At 35.9% G+C, this 18,562-nt stretch overlaps 1 protein-coding gene across 6 annotated transcripts in view; it reads left to right on the forward strand.

Moving 5' to 3' along the window:
- Window positions 1–946: 946 nt before the first annotated feature.
- The window catches only part of LOC149528823 (phospholipid-transporting ATPase 3-like), a 264,933-nt gene continuing 247,317 nt past the window's right edge, over window positions 947–18,562 (forward strand). For 4 of the 6 annotated variants that reach the window (XM_089811274.1, XM_089811278.1, XM_089811277.1 and 1 more), the window contains exons 1-4: window positions 948–1,295; window positions 7,499–7,564; window positions 7,777–7,838; window positions 12,018–12,099. In XM_089811274.1, coding sequence (XP_089667400.1) covers window positions 1,152–1,295; window positions 7,499–7,564; window positions 7,777–7,838; window positions 12,018–12,099 — 354 coding nt within the window. In that variant the 5' untranslated portion in view covers window positions 948–1,151. Of the gene's footprint in view, window positions 1,296–7,498; window positions 7,565–7,776; window positions 7,839–12,017; window positions 12,100–18,562 lie in introns of all 6 variants that reach the window. The other 2 variants (XM_089811275.1, XM_089811280.1) reach the window with 2 other exon arrangements.

The following is an 18,562-nucleotide window of genomic DNA, read 5'->3' on the forward strand; positions in this document are numbered from 1 at the left end:
ATTTGAACCTGTGACCAAGCTCTGATACAATTGGTTATAAGCTAGGACTATTGTTGCACCAAAATATCGACTTGTCAATGTTTGATACAACTACTAGACTTATAAAATATAGGAGATGATTAAGCCATGCCACAAATCTCGAAGGGGAATGTTGAGAGTTAGTTCAACATGGTATAGACGTAGAATTTGACAATTAAACTTGCAATAGACATGATATACATGCTTTTGATTTGTTGCCCTAATTATTAATTATGTGATCATATAGACAAAATAAAAATAAAAATGTGACCATATGTTAAAATTGAGTAAATTGATCCTTAAATTACAAACCAAAAACATATAATTTGACACTATTAATATTCTAGGGGATAGAACTTGATCATATTATAAAAAAATATATTAATTAAAATTTATTTAAGTTTGAAATAAAAGTAGAATTTTTTTAATTGTAATTTATTTAAAATAAGTAAATATTAAAGGAGATTGAACTATAAATATTCTAAATTTTTTTGGATAATAGATTACTCCATTTAAATTTAGGTTAAATTAGTGAACAAAAAGAACTAAAGAACCATTGCCAAAAAAGAAAAGAAAAGAATTATATGTAAAATTACATATATATTAAGATACCAGACTTCACAAATTGAAGGTTTCTTCATGGAAATCAGAATAAAAGACCCCATCTTTTGAAAAACAGGTTGAAAATTGTTAAATTTGCACGAGCAAACATCCTTATAATAAATAAATTTATTCCATCACCATCGCGATAGGAAAGTGTCGTGAGTGTAGTGAATGACCGTACTTGCCGAGAACATTTTAAAATAGAATGATAAACAGCACGTCGCTATAGAAAGAGCCCAAACTGCATTTGGACTGGTAGCTACAGCACTCCACATCTTTCATATGAAGCTAACACTCCCTACTTACCATTCTCTACTTAAATACGTAAAGCGTTTGTATATTTGTCTTTTAACTGTCGACAACTTCTTTCCCTTTGTTAAAGCCAATCTAAAGCTGATTCAGCTTGGATGTTGATGAAATCTCAAAACAACTATAATTCAGCTGTAATTTCAAGTACTATAATCTATATATGAGACTGAGAGGCTTCAGTGGGCATTCACTGCTAACGGGCCTTCTTTCAAGGTTAAGAAATGGACAGCATTTGGGAAAGCACAGAGCGCTTTATGAAACGTAGGATCAGACTGGACAGATTTTCAGCAGAAGAATTAGGCCAGCCAGGTTATAGAAGAGTAATTTGTAATGACCCCAACGCCAACACTCCCTTTAAATATCGGGTATGCTGCTAACAATGCTATGGGCATTTCTTTAAACGACTTTCTGTTCTTCTTAATTTGTATGTCTTACATTTTCTGTTTTGTCGATGAACTAGCTTGAGTATTAAATGCCAACTTGAACACTATATGGGGTAATTTTGGACCACAGTGAGGCCTTTTCTCCACGAGCACATTTTAGGCTCTGAACTTGCCAAGCATATTTAGACTCGTACTTGCTAGGCACATTGAAGATTAGGCCTGACAGTGTTTAGAATAGGACTCTTCGCGCACATTCATTGTTCGGATTGCCCAGGCATGCTGACAAAAGTATTAGACTGTCAAAATCTTGGCACGACTCGGCAGACAAAAAGCCATAAATTTTAAGTTATTTAAGGTCAAGCAAGCCATCCTCAACAATTATTTCATGCTTATGTTCAAGCCAATTAACGATGCTCAAACAATTCAAGCTACAAGTTACCCTTCATGCCCAAGCCAATAAATGATTAATTCATGGGCTTTTTAAATTTTATTTTTTAACGATAGATGAGTGAAAGGGAAAATGAGGCTCAACACTGCCGAACATTCTCGTAAATAAAAGTTGCAATTCTCTTAGGGTCTGTTTGGTTCGTGGAATTTAAAAAACGCAGATTTCTATAAACCTTGGTTTAGCCAAATCAAGGTTTTGTATATCTTCATTTCGATTTTTGAGATTTTACTGAAACCGTTTGTTTCACTCGGAAGATGCATGTGAAGACACATTTTTATGCATAAGCTTGGAGTTGAAGGAAAATTTCAAAAAGTAGTCCAATCTATTGTTTTTACACTCCTTAAAAAATAAAACCAGGTTTTGATTTTCAATTCCTACTTTTAGTAGGAAGTTGGAAAACCTGGTTTTGAGGCAAAATTGGAAGTCTCATATACTAATTCCATTTTGCAAATTTTGAAACAAACACACAAATTTTCAAATTCGGGTTTTGAAAAAGCCAATTCCTATCATCTTCCAAGAACCAAACGGATCCTTAAACTGCTTGAGCGTGCTACAGACATATTATCATAAATATTGGTTGATATTGTCGTGAATTCAGCCAGTGAAATTTGCATATACAAATTTTCAATTGTAGTCCCACGAAGATGATCTCATTCTGGAATAAATTATTCAGTTGACATTCTTGTTTGTTTTTATAGATTAGTAAGGGTTCTGTTGGTCTACTCGCCCATTTTTATGAAAAAGACGCCAAATGCAAAAGCGACTTGCCTGAGGCAAAAAGATTCAATATACTCGAGGTCCTAACAAACATATTTGACACACTGTGAACTCCAAAATATGTCATTAAGTTCATGTCAATGCTGGCTGCAACCACTAAGACATCCAAATGAACAGATAATTTTTTTAATGCACATGCTCCAAAAGATAACAACATTACTGTTCCCAAAGATAGAAACAATACTATTTTCTAATAAATGAATCCACTTGCCTCCACATACACATATGCCAGTACTAAATCACACAAGCACGGTGGAACCTAGCTCTACCTCAAAGCTAGTGTGAATTAGAGATGGTATCTCATCGTCCAGACTCCTGCCTATTCCAATGGGTGACGGAATCACAACTGGCAAGGAATAAGAGATTACAGCTGCAAATCATAATTGAAACTGGAGTTGGATACTCGTGCAAATTAGAAATAAAAGTTTTCAGCAACTACACATGCTTGATAATCCATCTGAAAGCTGCAATAACCCATATTAAACAAGATAATACCATTACCAAAGGTATTAAATGCATTAGAACATTGCCATACATTCATCTAACTCCTCGTTGAAATTATATCAACAAATGTGGCAAGAGGTAGCCCACAACTAGGTTCAAAGATTCCCCTGAATTGTTACAATCTGCCATGGAGACATTCAGACACAATTTAAATTCAATACCTTTCCTACTACTCAGAAAACATGTTCTTTTCCCTTACAAACTGGATTGCATGAATTTGTGCCCTAAAACATCTTGACTCTTGAGACACATACAACCATAAAGTTAGCCCAAATACCAACCTTTTAAGCATATTATATCCTTGTATATATAGCATTTTATTTATGTCACATTAAGTTCCTGGGGCAGGATTGTAGGGGCCACTTGCAGTCAACATATGCCATTTGCTAGTACAACCATTTGTGCAAGAAATTCTCCTTGGATCTCTTGATAGGTACATCTGTTCCATGCACAAACAAGTCCTGAGGTACCTCTTTGTAGGCATGCAAGTAGGGGCATTCATTAATCATAGCTAGGTCGTCCATGCTCTTTTTTTCAGCAGTACATGGCTTTGCATCTAAATCTGTGTCTTTGAGTAGTCCAACAATAATTGGGGTTGGTTTGGATTTGTATCGCATTCATTTAAGGGAATTAATGGCATGCCAGGATGCATGCAGATGAGAAACATCGTTGAAACAATAGAACACAGAGGCAGACTTCCAATTAGGATTTGCAAATTGGACAAGAGGTTGGGAAGTCCACAATGTATGACTGGTGTGGAGTAGAACTTGGCAAGCAATTTAAAACTTGAAGGGTCAAAATGTAATGAGCCCTGCTGGCTCACTCTAGAACAGTGCTGAAGAATTGTGAAGTTCTGCAAGTTTTTGGTTTTTCTGATGTATAGCAATGTTCATAAAACTAACTCAAATTGAAACTAATATAAAAGACCAGCACAATAATTTCAATTGCAATTATCTAGATTTGCAATTATTACAAAGCATGAACATATAAGCAAGTACTAAATCATCAAAGAACCTGTATGCAGTTTGGCATTGGAAATGAGTTGCAGCAGGTATCCAACCTCACACAAATGTCCAGTAAACCCAATCACAGCCCCAAGGAAGATATACACTGCCACCAATGGTAATGCCTCTTTGCTGTTGGTGAGACATAGTCCAATTAGGATGGATGCTAAGAGCCAGGTCTCCTAGATCAAAACACAGATGTATAATTTGTAACACTGCTTCAGCAAATGGAATTGCAGCTCACAATGATGTCTCCCAGTGGCAATGTCGATGTGAATAGTTTGGTAGCAAATGAATGCCCAGGCTGAAAATTCTTCGCATTTCTAAATCGCAGCAGCAGCAATGATAATTCCTCTACAAACCCTTCACTTTCAGATCAAAAACACAAACCAGGTAATTAATTGAATGGTATACAACAACACCATTCAATCCTCAGATGAATCTCAAAACCAGTACTCAGCAGATAGAACACAATTCACTGGTATACAAACCAAGCTCAAAGTGGAAACAATATCAAAGATATTTCTTCTCGGCTTGAAGAAATATTGTCAACCAACACCCAATTTCAAAAACATAAGCAACATGAATGAATTGTTTTCTCACAAAGCATTTCTTTTATAATAAAAGATGTCTTCTTGAAGACACCAAAAGTAAGTACCTTCTCTCACACACTTTTCACTAAAGAGCCTTCAATACACTTTTCAATTAGAAGCTTTCGTTTAATAATACTGAATTAATAATAAATAACTTCCAAGCTAAAAACTTCACTAAGACACTTTTCACTTAAAAGGCTTCTTCAACACACCTTTCACTTAAAAGCTTTGCTTTTAAGACATTGGATTATATTCCATGTGATTCAATGATTAGTACCTCCACTAGGTGCCCAACACCACTGAAGGTGCCAATATAATCACTGACTGAATATAGTGCCTTGGTACCTGCCAGAAATGGAAACCACCATCACTGACTTACTAAAAATAGTAAGTCGATCACCATGGACCCTCTAAACATCCTGCTAGACCACGAGGATCACAATGATGGATTGGCCTCACTGCCTACCCGCCAATTGCTGAAAATAGGGGACATTACACAAAAGTCCGTGGGAAATATTGAAAGAGTAATGACAAAAAGGTGGACCTGACAAGCAAGAATATAGTTGGAAGACAAGCTGTTGGATAATGGAACCTGGGATGCAATTTGCAAGAGTTGCAAAGTTGCATGAAAATGTTGGAGCTTCCTCGGGAACAAGGAAGGCGGGAAGTGGGGGTTGGAATGCAGCATACAAAAGTTGCAAACCTGCTGTATTTTTCCTAGCTGATGGCACCGCCTATGGTACGAGTCTGTAAAAATGTGTTAATTGTGATCTTGAGCTGCAAGCCATTGTAATTGGGCTACTTGGAAAATGTTTTTTTGATAAAAAGTGCTTTGACAATATGAGTAAAAATGCTACATTATGTCTACAAATTGTCAATTATCGAGTAGCTCCAAATAGAAACGATACTAACATCCACATTAACATGTCTCTTGAGCGGAGGGCATAAAGTAGTGCACATGGTTGTTGCAGGTGCCCTGGTTTTTGGGCTGCCGATTCAAAGAGTTGTGTATCCATTTAGTCCCCCAAAACTATTAATCCTGTGGATGGAGGCAGGTTATTGTCCTTATTATTACATTTACCTTACTTGGCATGGTTTTTACTTGTTAGCAGGTCATCAACTTCCTATCCATCTCCTGTGGGCCATGGCTTGTTTTCTGTCACCTTTGTTGATGACAACGGATGTAGTTGATTACTTATCAGTTTGTAGAGGTGGTCTTTCTTGTTACTATAACCTTCCTGTAGGAAGGGGTGACTATTTCCAATTCGTACTGCCTGCTAGTTTAGCCCCTTTGCGGCATGAAATATTAATATTTGGGCCTTTGCACTGCGCCATTTGGATTCTTCATGATATACCTTATTGAATTTTGAATGTGTATGATATGTGGCCCTAAGGTTTAATGCTATGTGATCCAGTTAAGATCCATTGTCACCTTCTCAGTTTGTCATTGTATCTCAAATACAGATTTGCAGTTGTTCACATTAAATAGAACGAAATCAGGATTAGAAGAGATTGAGCAGCACTTAGCTCTTCATCACTATCAAAGAGAAAATAGCAGTCTTATCAACCAAATTGAAACCATTAGTGAGCCTGAGAGCATCATCTGCAGAACAATCTGGGTTAAGAAGTTCTGCATCCTGCAAACAGGATGCATAATTTATCTAGCTAAGCAATCCAGCTGGATGTCATAACTCATTCTTGTGTAAACATTATCCATAATTTGACAATATATGACTGATACAATTTCCTACACAAATACATTCAGTTCATATGTTGCTGCATTCAGTGCTTGGCTACTGTGAAGATTACATTAATAGAAAAATGTGTGTTAAAAGTGATTACTGGACAAATATTTCACTTTCAGTGTATACCATTGGAATCAGATTCAAGGAAACTACACAATACCACTACGCACATGAGATACATTGGAGTTTGTGGGGTGAAAATCCTTTTGGAGTAGTAAAGCACAATGGGAAAAGTGCACAACTTTATTACCTTTGTTCAATCAGATCTGCATGTGAGTTGCAGAGTTTCTGCTCTGTGCAAATACCTGCTCTTCTCCAAATTAATGGAAGTCATTGAGACTACCTCTTGCACTTAAATGAGATAATATTTAATAATCAATATTGACCCTTCATGTTTTACTTTATTTGTTCCTTGTGTCCTCAAACTATCTTCAACATCTTAAGTATGCTACGCCAGCATCTTTGTTAGCCCGTGATGTTTTGAGATAGACATCCACGAGGCCAGAGAGACATGTTAGAAGTTCCTAGGTTTTATTAGCAAGAATTCCTTGTTGAAATCATCAGAACCTTGTATGTTCATTCCCTGTGATTCCTTTGCTTTCGGCACTGAGCTTGAATTATTGATTGATGATTTGCTACTACTTTGACTAACTTGTGCCATTTCTTGTTTGTTCATGTCCATCTTTACTTGGTAGCTGACAATTTGTTCCCACACCAATGCCTTAAGTTTTGTAATGTGTTTCAATCTATATTAGATTAATATAGGAAAGAGAAGATCTGCTTAGGATGTTGTTCTGCACCAATCTGCACCACCTTTTACGTACCCTAGAAGGAGTTATTTTTCTTGGCAAGAAAATATATAATTAATTTAGTTTTGTATTCTATATTTTTCTTGGCAAGAAAATATTTAATTTAATTAGTTTTCTATTGTACAATTCTTTTGCATTGCTTGTAGGATATTTCTTTTGTACATGTTTTTTGTATTAGTTGACATGTATGCATTGGTACATAGCATTCATGTATAGCTCAACATGGTGAGGTTTCCAATTTTTTGGTAGATAAATGTCAGACATTTGTATTTTCTCTTATGCTACTATGCGGTTTGTTGAAGCAGGGAAATTCAATATCAACAACAAAGTACAATTTATTTACCTTCATGCCCAAAGGTTTGTTTGAGCAGGTTTGTATATTTAATATTTTGGTTGGAAAAATTGGTACTAGCATATGTAGTTTTTATGTTAGATTTCTACTTCCTTTTGCTCGGTGAAAAATGCAATTAAAAATTTAAATCCGCTTCATCATTTCTACAATTTCTATGATTTGAAGATCAAACTTTATGCATAAATTATAACACTTGCTTTATTTTGCTGCAAAATGCTTGTGACTTTGTAGTTTCGACGGGTAGCTAATGTTTACTTCCTTTTTGTCGCAATTCTGTCCCTAGCACCTTTCAGGTAAAATCTTGTCTTTTTACAGGATTTAATATTAATTTACTTTGTGATTTCATTAGACATAAAGTGACTTTTGTCATTAATATTGTATGGTAATACTTATTCGTCAATTGATGCAAAGCTATTGTCGATCTGTGAAAGTTTTTAAAATCTTAATGATATCCTGTTGTTTAGTGGTATCAATGACTTGGTTAACGCTGATCCACTAGAATTACATTGTATAACTTCTTCCATTTAAAAATCACATACATGAATTCTATGAGAATAATTCGACTATTTTGAATTGCTTTTAATCTTTGCTTTTCAGAAATTATAGTTTTGGATTTTCTTATACTTAAATGTCCATATCTGTAGTGCCCGCTAAGGAATCCGAGAGGACAACACTCTTCTAACCCACATATAGGTGCACTAATTTTAAAATAAAGTCAATACAGATTCCCTAAACTTAATTGCATCATTTACTTAAGCATCACTTATATTAATCATTTACAAAGTACATAAATCTAAGAGGAAGTAACAATGCATCATCATCACATTTTTAAATGTTCATTAATCATGAATGCAATATTAATCCTAGGTCCTCGTAGGGTTCCTTCTTGTTGCTACTTATGAAACATTCAACCTTATATCTAATAATCTACATGCATCAATGAATCAAAAACACTAACAAAATAGATTATATGCATTCTGAATGTAAATTACTTTTTCTCTAAATTCATTTTAGAGCACCAAAATTCTTTCTTCACCAAGTGACCATTAAATCAATTAAGATAACCAGCCTACCTAACATCATCCTAGTCTTTTCCTTAATCCCAATCATTAACATTAACTAACCAACTAAGTTACTCACTCTAGCTATCAGCCTTGATTCCTTACCATATGATCATTCATAAGACAACTATCCATATCATTTAACCCATACTATAAGTGCATTGTTTTCCAAAACGCTAGCACAATCCTATAAAATAATCAATTCAGGTTACAATCTATGTAACTCATTATTATCTTTTCATAATCAAATTTTCATCAATAAACATATACACTAACATTCCTCCTAATCTACAATTTCCAATCAACAACATATATATATCCTCATAAACACATAAATTAACTAATTTCAATTAACAATCTATTCAATTTTAACTTAGCATTCCTTTGTTCTCCTTACAAGAGATTGCATAGCAAATGCATTTATAACAGTATCATCCTAAACTTCCTATGTAAAGTACTTCAAATTACAATTGCATTGTTATGATTATAATTACAATCTCCCTTAAGGCATGTTCACTTTACATCAATATACATATAGGAGTATAACATGGCATATAATAACATCGTGTACAAAAGGAAGATCATTTAATGTAGCAAGAATGTAGACATTGGTAAAGGATCCATGCGCACAACACAAACCATTTGAACCTTGATGAGAAAAACATTTACCACACAACTATGTGGAACTCAGAGGCCCATTCCACCTGAGCTAAGGAGGTAGACACTTGTAAGAACCCTTTTTGGTTCTAGCTAACACACGCCAAATTTCTACACCTTTTTGATGTTTGATGTTTTGTCAAACGCTTTGCATGCAAGTCCTGATACCACTGTAAGAACTGGTCTAGGATTGAGCCAAAACTTGCAGACCAAACACTAACCTTTTTGCCTAGGTATTTTATCAAATGCTTGACTGCTGAAGCAAGATTAAATAATTTCTAAAATGCTCAAGCAATAAACTAAACATTCAGCATCACATTTCATACCTTTATCCCAATTTTCCTAGTACATTCAGAGACATTAACACAAGTATATGGCAATCTTATTATTCTGAAAATGTATCAGACTTATTGGAAACATTTTTCCATACAGTTGACAGCAATAATTGTGATCTATACGCTTGAATACTGAAACTTTCAGATTACCAGATAATACGCGATATGATAACAAACACTGGTAGATATCTAGCTTCCAGGCTTACAAATTGTTTTGTAGTGAACATACAGAGTTCCTAAACCAGTTTAGGATCTACCTTCAAGCTAAAACATTGCAAGAATGAATACAACTGCTGGAGCAGCACATACATCCATCCAAGGTTCTATTACTGCCCAGGGACCTAGATTTTAATGCATACAGCTGCAAATACCAAATGCTATAGATGTCCAACAGAGGTAACAAGTGAACCATGCATTAAATAGAATAGTGGACTCTGATATAAATCCACTCCATTTAGAAGGTCTGGGTTTGCATCCAACCTTCAGCTTCTTAGCGGTTTTGTCAGTCACTGATTTCCAGCACCAGGAGAAAATGACTTCATAAATATTCTCATAACATGGCCCAAATGGAAGTATGGCTTTGCTTAAATAGTTTTTTAGTGGGTGAATGCTTGTACTTTTTGCAATGTGACATAAAACATTCTTTAATTCCTCCTTATGAAGTAGCTTCTCAAACAGGCTGGAATAACTTAAGTGACTATATATTACAACTTTATTATAGTCACTTCATAATTCAATTAATGATATGCATTTAATAAGTAATTATTATTAATGTATAACACTAATAATAATTATAATGTTATAACTTCATTGTTAATCAACACAAATCAATTATAACTTCACTAGGAGGTAGCCCATGACATTCACTGCTAATCAGGGTACCTTACTAAAAAAAGTAAGGGTCCATCTCTATCAACCTTTGATTTACTATAAATATTAAAACCCTGAATACTTGATCAAAACAAAGGCCATCATTGCAACTGAGGTTGGTCTAGGTGCCCTGCCAAATATAGTAATTGGGCATAATTGACTTATTATAAATATTAAGTCCGTCAAACTGAGCCAACTGACGATTTAGTCAATCACTACGCAAACTATAAGGTCAGGTGCCCTTTCAAAAATAGCACTGACCACAATTTGACTAACTATACATAGTAAATCCCAAACTGAAGCTGTCAATGACACCACAACTCCATATTGATAGAAAATTGTCTAGGTGCCCTGTGAAAGACAGAAACTCTAACTTACCCAAATATACACTATAAATAGTAAGTTCATTGATCTTACTCAAATGAAGAGAAATCTTGAACATCCCTGATCTCTGGAGTGGGAATTGGTCTCCAACTCTTCCAACCGGATCCTCGAAAAAACTCCATTAGCCTATGAGGGTTAGGAAATAAACTAATTCTCTGAAAGATGACATGAAAAAGGGGACATTACAACACCAAGGCACCACAGCAAAACAAGCAATCCAAAACAGAATACAAGGTGGTAACTAATCTCCAACAATGCTTGGAAAACAAGGAATCATAAAGCAAGGAAAGACTAGCAGAGGCATGAACATGAAATCCAAATCGAAAGGGACTCTAGGATATACATAGGATGAGTGTCATCACATAGGCTCTCTCTTGGGTTACCCTAGTATTGGTCACTTTGGACCTTGAATCCCATGTGAAACTCATGGAACCAAAACAACCTTTCATGAGGACAAGGTAGTTCAATTATGCCATCTAAAAATGCATCTTCTTCAACTCCTATCCTTAGTCTATACTAGCACTCAAAGCATGGGCGAGACACAACTATTATCTTGATTAATATTGTAACCCATTTATTTTATTAGGTTATCAGTTGGTTACATAATTCTTGAATGGGTTACCCTGGAACTTGCCACTGCAGGGCCACGGTCCCTATTGTGAACCACCAAGAAAACTTTGCCTACTAAAAAAATCTTGTGCATACACAATCAGAATTATGAAACCTCTTTTTCAATAGACATATCTACTATATTACTATAGGTTGCATTCATTAAAATATTTTTATTTAGAATTCTGTATTAGCTTGATACACTGTTATTCTGTGAGTTTCTTTTTCAGCAATTGAAGAACTCCATATTCTATCATCAAAAAGACCATAAAGACATTATCTAAATTCAGAATAAATAGATAATTATTATTATTTAAGGGAATAGAAAGAAGTTTGGACAATGATATTAAACAGGAAGAACTATTTATGATAAATTTGCCTCTCAAAGTCAAGGGTACTTCAAATGGAGAAGCTATTGAGCTAAGCATTACAATGCAAATGGCAATCGTACTCTTTTTTTCTTCCAATCCTCATTTTAAGATATAGCTCTTATTTAATTCAAGAAATTGTTGGAAGAGATTCTTATGTTATATGTGCATTTTTATATATTGTGCAGTGCTGTTCAATCCGTAACAAATATTTTTCCTTTGGTGCTGGTGCTCTCTATTTCACTTTCAAAGGAAGCCTTTGAAGACTGGGTAAGTTGAACGGCATATGATTTACCAATAGGACTTATTAATGTTTAGTTTTTATTTACTATGGACATTTCATTATTCATACATACATCCTAAACATATACAGTGATTTCTGTTGGTGAGATTGGTTCAATGGCCAATTTCAAGCGGAATGATTTTGTATTGGTATGAAATGGAAGTATCTGCAAAATCTGTAAATACTTATGTATTCGGCCTAATAAGAATCACTTACTAAAAACTTGTTAAATTCTGATCAGTTTTAGATTTAGGAAATTTAATTTTAGTTTCTGTTTCCTAGATGCATAATGTAATATGTTTCCTTGCGATGGTATGATATATCTTTGCTGTAACTTGCAATTACACTTATTGACTTTTGTGTGTTTCAAGTTATTTTTCCAATGAATACGTATATGATATAAAGAGGCATGTCTCCCGTAGAGACATGTCTCTTGCTAATATCTTAACTCAAATTAGTTATTGCTTTAACATATATCACAAATGATATTTTCTTAATGTATTATCATGATTGTAATGTATGGAAATAACTTATATATATAGATGATATATATATTTCTATTTTTGTGTGTAATATATGTCATATATATAACTTAATAATTTATTATCAATAATAATAATGCTCCATGATAATAATAGAGAACGATAGATGTCAAATGTTTAAGGTCAATAGGTCATTCAAACATTTGATTTCATCGATTGAAATTATCCAATCGAAGCTTCAATCAATAACACTCCCTCTTAGCTAGGGAGGACGATTTTTATCCAAATAAACAACATAGTGTACTATTGTTACCTCACGGTAACATCAGGAGTATGGTATGCCCAAAAATATCAACCATATGATGTTCACCATACTCATCTTTTCTTGGTATGTGCATTGACATCACGTCTCATGATGTCTACTAGAGAAGATATCTACTCATGGCATATCCACAGATATTACATCTCATAACATCCACCATGATATATCTCAATGTAGTTGCACACTACTCAATTAATGAAACTTCAGACAAAGAAGGGTCTTCCTTCTCATGACCACTGTTTTCTATTGCCATGGATGAGCCAAAATTGCTCCAAGAACATTTGAATAGGATTCAGGAAATTCATGATTAGTTGCTTGCAATTGGACACAAGATGGAGGAAGAGGACATTGTCATAATATCCCTCAAAAGTTTACCCAAGTCCTACGAGTATTTTATCGAGACTCTCAACATCACTTCTATTGGTGTTGATATGAAGTTTATAGACCTTTTCACACTTTTGCTTCAACAAGATCAGTGGAAACAACAGTTCGGTAGCAGTTCTAGCTTCACCACCACAGAGCAAGCCTTTGCTGCTAAATCCTTTCAGAAAGATAAGGGCAAGTCTTATTCGTAGCAGTCTTCTCAGTAGAAGTCCTCTGCTTCAGTATCGTAAGGCTCCAAGAAAACAAACATTCAGTGCAACTACTAGCATAAGTATGGTCACATGAAGGTTGAATGTTGAAAATGCTTAGCTGCCCTATTTAAGCATTCTGGTTCATAGCCAAAAGTGAACAATGTAGAGCACATCGAGTAGAGAGAATCTGCCCTTTACGCCTTCATGGCTAAAAGACCTGCAGATCATTTCAAGTTGTCTACTTGATACATTGATTCAAGTGCCTCTTGTCATTTCACCCACTGCAGAGACTAGTTCACTGATTTCCAACCTTTTTCAGATTCCGTTATTTTTGGTGGAGGAGAAGAGTACACTGTTGTTGGCAAAGGCAACATTCAGATTCAATCTACTGGGAGGAATCTCATTTTCTTCGATGTGTACTATGTTCCAAGGATGGAACTAAATCTACTCTCAACTAGTCAGTTGTTGTGACACCCTCCATGATTGGATGTCACCCAAAATTCACATTAGTGCACCATCACTAATAGGGAGAATCAGTCTGTTGTTGCAGTTGGTCTTGAGGATCATGGTCTTTTCAAACTTGTTGATTCTGGTAATTCTTGGGACTTAGCTATGGCTGCTTGACGGTCTTCTGCCAGTACACTTTGGCATTAGTGGTATGGGCACTTAAATGTGCATTATCTCTCTCAGCTTGCTTGGGGAGAGCTTGTCCTCGGATTTCTAGATATTCAGTCTTAACAGCTTGGAGTTTGTGATGCATGCTAGGCTAGGAAGCAACGTTGCACACCTTTCAAAAGTGGCGATTCATGGCGGGCTTCTTAGGTACTTCAATTTGTTAATGCTGATATGTACAGCCCTATGGCCACTCCTTTTGTTCTTTGGTCTAGGTATTTCTGTTGTTTGTTGATGATTTCAATGGAAAAATGAGGGTCTATTTTCTTAAAAAGAAATCAGAAGCGTTCACTATATTTTAGAAGTTTAAACCTCTAGTTTGAAAAGAGTTTGGGAAATATATTATTGCTCTTAGGTTAGATAATGGGGAGGACTTTTGTTCTAATGAACTCTCTAGCTTCTGTGATAATCAAGGTACCAAGCGCCAATTAATCACACCCCACACTATAGTAGAACAATGTAGTTGAATGTTGGCACAAAACAATCATTGAGATGGCTTGATCCGTGCTTGACCATAGACATGTTTTGAAGAAGGTTTGGGCTGAAGTAGTTAACATTGTAGTTTACCTTTTGAACCAATCTCCTATTGTGGCAGTCAAAGTTAATACTTTGGAAGAGGCCTGGTCAGGTTTCAAGCCCAAAGATTGTCACTTGAAGGTTTTTGGCTCTCCTGCCTATGTTTGGATCCTTGATACATCACACACCAAGTTGGATGCCAAGAGTCAGAAATTCATGCTTGCTGGATACAATAGTCTTCACAAAGCCTACCTCTTGATCGATACTAAGACATCTCCTGTACAATCATGATATAGTCTTTAATGAGCATCAAGGACCATTCATGTCTATTTCTCCTGTTCCTAACCCAACAGATGAGCCTATGAAGGCCCATGATTTGGGAGTTTGGCTTTTGTTAGGTTCAACTGATGGGAGGGCTCCAACAACTCTAACAACTCGAGTTATACTAGTGATTCCTGTACAGACACCTACGGCTTCTCCTGCAGGATCACCTAGATATGCAGATGCTTCACCTAATTTTGATCCAAGTCCTTTTGATGAAGAACTTGATCATAGAGCATCTCTTGATACTAATGTGGTCCTCCTCTTTGGCCTAAGTGGTGGGCTAAGACACGTGGTGATCTTGGAGATGATGAGCCTCATTGATGGGAGAACTGTTCAAAAAAAGAGCAAACCTTCTCAGTTAGTCATTTTTTCTCTCATGGCCAACATTCACAGCGTTTTTGGACCTTAGACATACTCCGAGGCTAAAGGAATTCCAGAGTGGGAAAAAGCCATGAAATTTAAACAAGATAGCCTATTGAAGAATAAACCTTGGGTCCTTTCTAATCTTTCACTGGGGAAGAAACCCATTTGTTGCAACTGGATCTACAAAATAAAATACAAGTTTGATGCTACTTTGGATAAGTACAAAGCTCGTTTAGTTGCAAAGGGCTTTTCTCAGCGTCAGGGCATTGATTACGAGGAGACTTTAGTTCTTACAACAAGGATGAGCACCATCAGATTAGTCCTAGCCATGGCAACACAGTTTGGCTGAAGGGTCCATCAGATAGACATCAAGAGTGCTTTCTTGAACGGTAACCTACAAGAAGAGGTCTACATGATGAAAGCTCCTGGTTTCAAGGTTGCTATTAATGAACAACAGGTTTTTAGACCAATGAAAGCTCTCTATGGTTTGAAGGAAGCCCCTAGAGCATCATACGTGAAAATTGATAAGTACCTTAGCGATCAAGGCTTCCAGAAGAGTTCTCTAGACTCAAATTTGTACATCAAGACTATTGACAGTCATCCTCCTAGTCATTTATGTGGATGATTTGATCGTCACTGGTAGTGCAACATCTTTGATTCAGGGAATCAAATAGAGTTTATGCCAGTCTTTTGATATGACTAACCTTGTGGTCATGCATTATTGCCTAGGTGTTAAGGTTTGGTAGCAGTCCTCTGGTATATTCATTTCTTAGTCTATATATGCTAGGGCTTTGTTAGACAGGTTTGTATGCAGGATTTTAGGCTTGCATCTACACCCATGGAGAAAGGGCTCAAGTTATCTGTCAAGTCCGATCCTCCTCTAGTTGCAACTAGTAGGAAGCCTCATCTACCTTTTTGCTACTAGACTGATATAAGCTTTGTAGTCAGCTACGTCTCACGCTTTATGACAGCTCCCAAGGCTGATCATTGGATGGCAACAAAGTGTGTGCTCCGTTATGTGAAGGGCACAACAGACTATGGACTTCTTTACTCATATAGTTCTAATCCTCAACTCAGTGGGTTCACTGATTCAGATTGGATAGGGTTTGTTGACGATAAAAAGTCAACTTCTAGATATGTGTTTAGTTTGGGATCTAGTATCGTGACATGGACGAGTAAGAAGCACCAGGTAGTTTCTCTCTCCATAGAGGCTGAATATAGAAGGACATTTAAGGTAGGTTATGAAGCTGTTGGCTACTTTAGATGCTTGGGGATATGCATATTTCAGCAGCAATACCGGCCCACTGTTTTCTATGTAGTGTATTCTAATACAATTTAGTGATTCACAATGTTGATGTGCATATAAATACTCACACATGGATTGGCATGAAGCACAAACATATCATATCCTAGGTAGCCGAATCACTCCCTCCAGCCCATCATTTCTAGGTACTGGTTGATTTTGAATTGGAAAAATCAGAAATTGAGGGGAACTGATTGTGGGCACGTACAGAGTTTTGTTGGGTGGATATTTTGCAACTGATAGTTTTGGGTAAAAATCTAGTCGCAAAATAGGATGACTAGCCACAGCGTGTGAGACAGAGTCTCTCCTACCTTAAAGGGAAGGCTCCCCCTTCTGACCGTTCCTTTGATCAACTCAAGGTAAGCAAGAAGTCGAGAGATTTTGTAAAATTGGTGTTACCAATATTTTTTTCTTATCTTTCAAGAAAGAATCCACTTACTCGTGGAGCGAGTAATGGGCAGGGTGAATCTCTAACTACACTTCTATCAAGAGCTGGAAACAGTGATATTGATAAATCTTTACTAACTCAAAGGCTAGCTAAAAATGTACTGGTTTGGCTCTAAGTCCAATCGTACTTCTATATGGAAAAACTTTACAATTAGGGCAGAAAGACTCCTAAAAGTAAGACTACTTAGCTATTTTGCAAATTAAGAAGAAAATATAAGCTATAGACAAAGCTTCTAGCTATACACTTCCACAGTTGCTCCTGGTCAAAGCTCTGGCTCCATTTGCTTCTTAACTCTTTTCTAATCAATTCAAGAGATACAATTATCAATAAAACCAGACAACATGAATCAAAGACAACTTGGATGAATTATAGACAAAGCTTACAATTCACACAAATAACAATCTTACTTAATCAAAGTTAAGTCTCAAATACTCATTTGTATTCACTTTTTCTCAAAATAGTGCTTACACAAACAAAGTTATGCTGGCACAATTTTTCTAGAGTTCTCTTGCATAAAAAATAATGATGATTTTACAAGAGGGGTCACTCCTTTATATAGGCACAGGAGTTGAGAAAAAGATGGAGGAAAAAGTGGGAGCAACTCAACCAACTTTGACCTAGTCTAACTACAGAAAATAAAGGGTTACATGCAACTGCACATGCAACTCGCATTACATCTTTTTACATACGTGTAACTTGCATTACATGTAATTACACATCTTCATGTAATGCATTTTCTACAACTACTAGCATAAAACAAAACAACAATCTTAGAGATTGTTTCTCAGTGCCTTGAATTTGACAATCATGTCACGCATTGTTTCCATGGTCTTCAATATGGCTTCAACTCTCACTGCATTTGCATATGCTGATTGCACGATTTTGGAATTTGCTGCTGTAGTATCTAACAAGTGTTTTGTCAAGGATATATACAAAACAAACTTGTTCATTGTATGTGAACCAAAATCTTCAAAATCTACATCAACATTGATCCTGTTGGTATATTATGAATTTACTATCTCTGTTGCACTAAGATTACCAGATTCATCAGTAACATGACATCCCATCTGTTCCAAATCACAAGTAACACTTGTTTCAACAACTTGACAATCTCCAAAAGCCACTTGCAATTTTGTGATCAGCTTTCTTAATGTCTCCTCCTTGTAACCAATGAGTCCTTGAAATCTGAAGAACATTTCACATGACAAAAGAATATCACATGAAACCAAGGCATCCAAATCGAATCTCACCATTTCATCCCAATCATCATGAATTTCCTTCAAGTTATCAGCTTCTGGAGTCAAAGAAGAAATTAAGTTTTGCTTTATTTCATTCATCTCTTTGACACGCTTAAGAATTGCAAATGCCTCTGTGATGGCTCGAACTCCTTCAGAAATGATTTCCTATATCCAAGACTTGGCAGCTTCAATCAACCTTCTTTCTTT

The sequence above is a fragment of the Cupressus sempervirens genome, chromosome 11 (assembly GCF_028749045.1).
Source record: "Cupressus sempervirens isolate cs-2001-9-10 chromosome 11, ASM2874904v1, whole genome shotgun sequence".
NCBI classification, from domain to species: domain Eukaryota; kingdom Viridiplantae; phylum Streptophyta; class Pinopsida; order Cupressales; family Cupressaceae; genus Cupressus; species Cupressus sempervirens.